Source organism: Mus caroli, chromosome 3 (genome assembly GCF_900094665.2).
Source record: "Mus caroli chromosome 3, CAROLI_EIJ_v1.1, whole genome shotgun sequence".
Taxonomy (NCBI): domain Eukaryota; kingdom Metazoa; phylum Chordata; class Mammalia; order Rodentia; family Muridae; genus Mus; species Mus caroli.
The window spans coordinates 114,794,868-114,803,257 of NC_034572.1; the positions used below are offsets into that span (position 1 = coordinate 114,794,868).

Sequence of the window (8,390 nt, forward strand, 5' to 3'; positions counted from 1 at the left end):
GCTACCTGAAGCCAAGGGGCTTCCAATCCTCCCAGGAATATGACATAGCTTGAAGTGATCAGGATTCTGGTTATAGTTTGAGATCTGTGAAACTGTCTAGAAAACATAATGTCGGGAAAGGGCGGATTTGAATGTTTTCCCCCTAAGAGTATGCCTCTGACTGGCAAAAATTTTCTAGTTCGGTTTGTCTTGGAACCCGTAAGGAAGAAAGGAAGTAGTGATGTATGCCAGGAGCCTCAGGCAAAACCTGGCAGGACAGGAGCAGCTACTAACTTGGGGCTTCGTGGTCCTTCTGCCATACGTGTAGTTTGACTTCGCCACTGGCAGAAATCAAACTTCTCCAGCACTTAACTTTCCAACTACACAACTGCAGCACAAACTCAGTTAAGACAACCATTACTGTTCCTTGTAGCGCTTCCTGGGCAAACTGCCCTTAGCTCCACCCATCACAGACAAACCCCCGCTCTCTGAGACGCAAGAGACGCGTCGTTCTGCGTTTTCCAATCAGAGCCACACTTCTGAACTTTGACCGCCCAGCTCCGCAAGCTCCGCCCAGTGCAGACCATCCCCGCCCACCGAGAGGCGCTTTGCTCCCTGTTTGCTCTTAAGCGCGGTGCTTGCAAACTTGAACCGCTGGCGCCGGGTCTATACGCATGCGCCGTCCTTTGAATGGTGAGCATTCTGATTCTAGCTGCTACAGCCGGAGGGCTAGTGATCTTGCTATTCCAGCGACTATGGACCGTGCTTGGGCCCCATCACGTCACTCCCCGAGAGTCTCTCGGACTCTTGATCGTGGCTGGATCCGGTAAGTATCCCGGCGGAGGCCGACGGTCTTGAGTTAGGCACTACAAACCCCAGAATGCACCGCGACTCTCTCTTCGCCCTTCTTAGCGCCTTTAGGAGCGCTGCATGCTGAGATTTGTAGTTTCTTTGCGTTCCCGGAACCGCCACCCCAGCCAGGAAAAAAGGTTAGCTGACGCCACCCAGCCGCCTGTCATTAAGACAGGTCATTTACACTTGTCTGTAATTAAGCCTCTCTGTAGTGTACTGCTTTCTAACAAATAATTAGCGACGGAGTACGCCGAAGCCTTTTGATGCTGACATACTGTTGCCCTCTTTGCTGCTGTGCGTTATTAATTCTAGGTCTTTGTACTTAGTTTAAGAAATGTGAACATTACATGGTAAACGAAGTAGAGTTGTCGCACTTATGAATGCGCAAAGCCCCTGAGGATAAAAACGTGGACACTCCATAGGACAATACCGTCAGAGTGACAGGATATGAGTAATAAACTGTCCAGTCAGCTCTGAACATTTTAAAACTTAAAATTTTAGATGAACAGTTTTGGCGAGTGTATAGTTAAACACGACTCAACTTTAAACAACCAAGGTGATACCCAAACCTATATCAATGATGTCTGGAATACATATGTTATAACCTATTGCTCCAGGGACAGTAAAACAAAACCATTGCCTGACAGGAAATGATGCAGTCAAGACACACAGTAAATTCGAGGTGTTTAAGGCAGCCTCTGCAGGAGACCATACAGTTTTACAGTAACTTTTAAAAAATACACACTAATAAAAATACACAAACTAGTAATGTAGTTGTGTATTATTGTTATCAAATGTTATGAACTGTATATAGTAGTATATATTGTACTTTTTTTAAAGATTTATTTATTTATTATATGTAAGTACACTGTAGTTGTCTTCAGACACACCAGAAGAGGGCGTCAGATCTCGTTGCGGATGGTTGTGAGCCACCATGTGGTTGCTGGGAGAATTGAACTCAGGACCTTTGGAAGAGCAGTCAGTGCTCTTAACTGCAGAGCCATCTCACCAGCCCCTATATTGTACTTTTTTATATTACAGGCAGCACAGTAAATTTGTTTGTATAGTACTACAAACATAGATTACCTTGGGCTACTGTGTTATGGTTGCTGTGTCACTAGACAATAAAGAATTTTCAGTTCCTTTTTAATGTCATGTGACCAGTATCCTGTGATTGACTATGTGATGAGTGACTACACACACACACTAATGATATTTATGATGTATGCAAATGTACCAAACTTAACATGCAATTATAATTCCTTACTTATTTACTTAACATATTTTGAGTCATGGGAATGGCCAGACACTACACTGAGCTCTGGAACAAAACAAAACTGAAAATAGAAAAACAAACAAAACAAGCATCACTAGCCACAGTGTGATGCCTATGTGACAAACACTAGGGAAAGGACAGAGGTGCAGCAGTGAAGGAAATCGGGCACAAACAGAAGACGAGACAGAAGGAGTAGCTGCCACATAGAGAAGGACAGAAATCTCATATTAACTGCATAAGAAATACAAGTTATTTCAAGTGAGATGCAAAGCTACTGGGGACTTTTGAACACAAGTAAAATATTATCACATGAAAATTACTTCAAGATGTATAGGGAGAGGAAGTGGGGATATGATCTATATAAAGCTGTATTTATAATTTATATGACAGTGGCGTGAAGCAAGATGAGGTGGTAAGAAGTGATTGGAAGGGTGGAGAAATGGCTCAGCAGTTAAAGTCTTTGTTCTTGTGCAGGACCAGGGTTTGAGTCCCAGCACCCATATGGTGGCTCACAGCCATCTATAACTCCAGTTCCAGGAACCCTGTGGGGATTGAGTGGGGTCCTGAGTGAATGTGTATTGTTGATATGGCCAGGCCACGTGGGAGTGGCAAAGCCTTCTGTAGGTGAAGTGCAGAGAGATGACAAAGCCTTTCTCCCGTCCTTGTTGGAATGTTGATAGAATATGCAAAGTATAGCTTTCTTCCCCCCAGAGATGTTAGAGCCTGAAGACTGCTCCCATACAGAGACTGTTCCTATAGAGCTAAACTTGCCCCCTTGTCCAGCTGAACATAATAACCCTGTTTCCTTGCATATATGTATGTGATCACCCTGCCTTCCTGTATATAATAAAGGCTCTAGCTTCTGGGATTCTGTGGCTTCTTCATCAGAGAGCCCAGACCATCCAGTCCTACCTATTCTGTATGTGTGTCTGCATGTCCTTCCTTCCCTCATCACCCAGTTAGGTCAGATTCAGGAGCTGTACAGAGCATGGCAGGGTCCTACACCCTCTTCTGACTTCCATGGTCACCAGGCACACAGATGACACACAGATATGCATGCAAACAAAACCTCCATACACATTAAAATGTATACTGTGTTCTGCCTGTATGTATGCCTGTAGGCCAGAAGAGGGCACCAGATCTCATTATAGATAGTCATGAGCCACCATGTGGTTGCTGGGAATTGAACTCAGGACCTCTGGAAGAGCAGCCAGTGCTTTTAACCTCTGAGACATCTCTCCAACCGACATTAAATAAATCTTTAAAAGTTAAGAAATGGGGGTTGGAGAGATGGCTCAGCAGTTAAGAGTACTGACTGTTCTTCCAAAGATCCTGAGTTCAAATCCTAGCAGCCATATGGTGGCTCACAGCCATCCATAATGAGATCTCACACTCTCTTCTGGTGTGTCTGGAGACAGCTACAGTGTACTTATAAAGTAAATAAATAAATCTTAAAAAAAAAAAGTTAAGAAATGAAGAAGTGATTGGATGCTGGGCGTGTTTTAAGGTATATCTAATAGTATTTTATTAATTCATAATGATCTCCAGTGTGTCTCTCTTTTTTAAAGATTTCCTTTTTATGTGTGAATATATCTGTATATTCATGTGGCTGCCCATCTACTAAAATGATTTTGTCCTTCCTACTTTATGAAAGATTTATTTTTATTTATGTAGATGTAGATGCTTCTGTGACATATGTGCATCTATGTGTAAATGCCTGAAGAGGCCAGAAAAGGTCGTCCAAGTCCCAGGAGCTGGAGTTATGTGGGTACTAGGAATCAAACTGAGGTCCTCTGGGAAGGCAGCAAGTCCTCTTAACCACTGAGTCAGCTTCCAGCCCCCTCCCCTAGTGTGATAGAAGAATACAATGGAACCTTGGTAACAGGGTCAGTCATTTTAGTGACTTTACTTAGTAGCCAGGTTAAATTTTCCATGAGTGCATTCACTGAGTGTTTCCATGAAGAAACAGAAGAGAGACCTATTACAGCGTCTTCGGAAGCTCCCATTTCACTGTGGATATTAGGTTTTCTCATTAATTATTCCATCTGTGTGGTGGGGGGAGGGGGGAACTACTTGGTCCAACACTTTTTTCAAGGCCCAAAATAAAAAATACCACAGTGAGTAAAAAGTAGATGTGTCAATCATGTGCCCCAGGGAAGAAGATGGGAGGCAAGTTATAGATAATTCCTGAAGTGCCCACTGCAGCTAGCTCGCCACATTCCTTTCTAATTCATTCTAGAACCTGGGAAAGCAAAACAAAACAAAACGGTCTTTTCTCCTTTGAAAATATCTGATGGGGAGGGAAGCACATTTGGTGTGCTTGTCTTTCTGTGTGCCTCTGTGTTATGTGTTAAAAACTCATTCTTAGAACAACAAAGGAGGGAGGGATGAAGGAGCTTTCTGGGTGAAAGAGGCAAGGAGGATGTGAGAAGTAAGATGGCTGCAGGGAATGGCTGGGCTGGACCAAGGAGCTGGTGAAATAAAACTGAGATGGTTACAGCTTATGAGGAGTTTGATATTTCACTGTTCTTTCGTGATAGTTTTCACGTGAGAAACCACTGGGGCCATGCCTGCTGGCTCTCTTTCCCTACCCATGGGTTTTACATTTTCAGATCCAAAATAGCTTGGAAAAAAATGCATTTGTAATGAACATGTACAGACGTTTCACTATTCCTTAAGCAATATAGTATACTAATTATTTAACTAGCATTTACATTATATTAAGTAAGTAATCAAGGAATGGTTTAAAGTGTACAGGAGGAAATGTGTAGGTTATGTGTAAAAATGAAACCATTTGTGTGTAAAGAACTTGAATACCTGGAGATTTGGGGTTCAGTGGGGAACCCAGAACCCTGTGCCCCAGGGATGACTGTAATTGATGGTTTTGTTTTTGTTTTTTCAAGACAGGGTTTCTCTGTATAGCCCTTGCTGTTCTGGAACTCACTTTGTAGGTCAGGCTGACCTCGAACTCAGAAATCTTCCTGCCTCTGCCTCCCAAGTGCTGGGATTAAAGGCATGCGCCACCACGCCCTGCTGTAATTGATGTTTTTAATACGATTTTTTTTTAATTAATGTGTATGTGTGTGTGGAGGGTGGCCTAGGAGGTTAGAAGAGGGTGTCATGTCTCCTGGAGCTGGAGTTATAGGAAGTTGCGAGTCACTCCATGTAGATGCAGGGAGCTGAACTCCAGTCCTTTGCAAGAGTAGAGAGAACTCTTTTTTTTTTTTTTTTTTTTTAAGATTTATTTATTTATTATATGTAAGTACACTGTAGCTGTCTTCAGACACTCCAGAAGAGGGCGCCAGATCTTGTTACAGATGGTTGTGAGCCACCATGTGGTTGCTGGGATTTGAACTCTGGACCTTCGGAAGAGCAGTCGGGTGCTCTTACCCACTGAGCCATCTCACCAGCGCCCTAGAGAGAACTCTTAATTCTCTTAATTGCTGACCCATCCTTCCAGCCCCCACTGTTATTGATTTTTTTTTTTCTTTTAGCTTTTCAAGACAAGGTTTCTCTGTGTAGCTCTAGTTGTCCTGAAACTCACTCTGTAGACCACGCTGGCCTCGAACTTACAGATTCGCTTGCCTCTGTCTCCTGAGTGCTAGGATTTAAGTCATAAACCCCTGCTGCCCAGATGACACTGAATTTAAAAAAAAAAAAAGATTTATTTATTTTTATTTATATGAGCACACTGCAGTTGTCTTCAGACACACACTAGAAGGGTGCATCAGATCCCATTACAGATGGTTGTGAGCCACCATGTGGTTACTGGGATTTGAACTCAGGACCTCTGGGAGAGCAGTCAGTGCTCTTAACCGCTGAGCTATCTCTCCTGCTCTATAACTGATTTTTTAAAAAAAAGATTTATTTATTTTATATATGTGAGTACACTATCACTGTCTTTGGACACACCGGAAGAGGGCATCGGATCCCATTACAGATGATTGTGAGCCACCATGTGGTTGCGATATTGAACTCAGGACCTCTGGAAGAACAGTCAGTGCTGTTAACCTCTGAGCCATCTCTCCAGCCCTGTAGCTGATTTTTAAAGTTATGATTTCGAGAATAAAGTGTTAACATTTTTTAGATTGCAAAATTTAAGGAGCTGAATGTCGACTCCTTTGGAGGATCGGGTAACCAGTTGAAGACCTCACTCAATGAGCTGAACCTTCTGTTAGAACCTGAGGTTAGAGTGGCCAACAGTTTTCCTTCAGGAAGCTCACGCCCTGATGACAGAGCGCATTAAGTGGCTTCTCCACACAGAAACCTCCTTGTCCTGTCTTCATCCTGCTTGCCTGACCTCACCTCACCTTCACCCTTGTGTTCCCATTGCCCCATGAAAGCAGCTCAGATCTTACTGTCTCGTGTTCTGACAATCCTGCCTCTGCCCAAAGGCCTCCACTCCTACATGTCTGTTATTTTCACGTGTCGTCTTCTTGGCTTTTCCAGGGTCGTTCTTATTTTGAAAACATTGATCTTTCATAGCCTGTCATCCCACCTGAATGGCCTTGTGTCTTCTTTATAAATGTGTGTGTATCTTGCCCTCTCCAGGACAGCTTTCTTGATTTCAGGCAATCAAGAAAGTATCTTATACGTCCATAAACAGTCCTCATTTTTTTTTTACCATTTTTAATGCATTGATTATCTTTTATATAAAAGCAGTCTTTATACAGGGCATAGATTGTGTGTTCTGTGTTAATGTTCTACATCCTTTTAGGAAGTATGCATTCACATTCGTTCCTTACCCCTGAAAATATGACTTTTGGCTAATATGGTGAAATGGATGGTTTTCATAGTAGGTTTTTTTTTTTTTTTTTTAGTTAAGGTTCTATTGTTTGTTTATTATTTACTTATTTGTTTAGGTTTTTGTTTGCTTGTTTGTTTGTTTTTGAGACAAGATTTCTCTGAGAAGCTCTGGCAGTTATGGAACTCTCACTCTAGACCATTCTGGCCTCAAACTGAGAGATCTGCCTGCCTCTACCTCCCAGGTGCTGGGATTAAAAGTGTGCTGCCACCACCACCCAGCTAAAATTTTACTTTTGATTATGTGTATGTGTGTGTCTGTGTGTGTGGGGGGGGGGTTGTGCATGTGTGTACAGGTGACTGTTGGACCATCAAGATTTCCTGAAACCAGAGTTGCCCCACATGGGTGATAAGAACTGAACTTGGGTCTTCTATGACAGAAGAATGCATTCTTTAAGCATGGAGCCATCTCTCCAGCCCATATTGCATTTCATCTCCCTGTTTTTCTTAGATTTAGTGTGTGTGTGTCTTAGCTGTGCATATGTATGAGTACCTTGTGCATGCCTGGTGCCTATGGAGGTCAGGAAAGGGTGTCAAGTCCTCTGGAGTTGTAGAAGGATGTGATACACAAGAGCAGCAAGTGCTCTAACCACTAGGCTACCTCTTCAATGACTCCCCCCCCTTCCCCATTGTGATGGTAACCTTAAGCCATATTATTCTTGTATCTAGGTGGACACACCACTGAGATCTTGAGGCTGGTTGGAAGCTTGTCCAATGCCTATTCACCAAGGCATTATGTCATTGCTGAGTCTGATGAAATGAGCGCCAAGAAAATCCATTCTCTTGAAGAACTCTCTCGAGCCCAGAATGACTCTACTACTGAAGTATGTGATCATTTCTATAAGTTGCAAGTTGTTTATTGAGTTTATTGTCTCTGAAAATAAGTCCAAGGTATTTCAGTACCCTACCCACAACAGGCAATAAAGTGTGGACTGGTAGAGAAATAGAAATCCTTTACTACCAAAATATAAGAATTTCTTTAAGATAAATCTTTAAATTAAAAATGATACTCTCGTATTATTACTTTAGAGGAAATGATTTTTCATTTAATTTCAGTTATGAAAATTGTTTTGATTCATAATTACATATTTAAAGCATTCAGTAATATACTTCTTGAATCTTCATTTAAGTTTGTATTAATGTGTTATATTCATCCTTTCTATCTGTAATAGTGTCTTCAAATCATATTTGTATTCACATTTATAATTATTTCTCTCTCCCCAACTGATAACTTTATTTTAGCATTTTAATCAGAATTTAGTGATGTAAGAAACGTGAAGTCACTACTTCATTGAATTGAATGCTTTTTGTATGACATTCCATCTTTTTCTGTGGAAATTACCCAGCTATAACTCTCAGAGGCTTACTGTTGAATAAGTTCACATTTTCTAGCAGGGAGCTAAACAGTGATCGCTGCCAGACCTTTCTCCTGGAAACCAGCAGTCTCACCACCGCCACCACCACCACCACCACCGCCACC

The 8,390-nt window shown here is 42.1% G+C and overlaps 1 protein-coding gene across 1 annotated transcript in view; it reads left to right on the plus strand.

Moving 5' to 3' along the window:
* The first annotated feature begins 571 nt into the window (after positions 1-571).
* Positions 572-8,390, plus strand: part of Alg14 (ALG14 UDP-N-acetylglucosaminyltransferase subunit) — a 73,123-nt gene continuing 65,304 nt past the window's right edge. The window contains exons 1-2 of the mRNA XM_021158685.2: positions 572-805; positions 7,580-7,734. Of these exons, the coding sequence (XP_021014344.1) occupies positions 670-805; positions 7,580-7,734 (291 nt within the window). The 5' untranslated portion in view covers positions 572-669. The remainder of the gene's footprint in view (positions 806-7,579; positions 7,735-8,390) is intronic.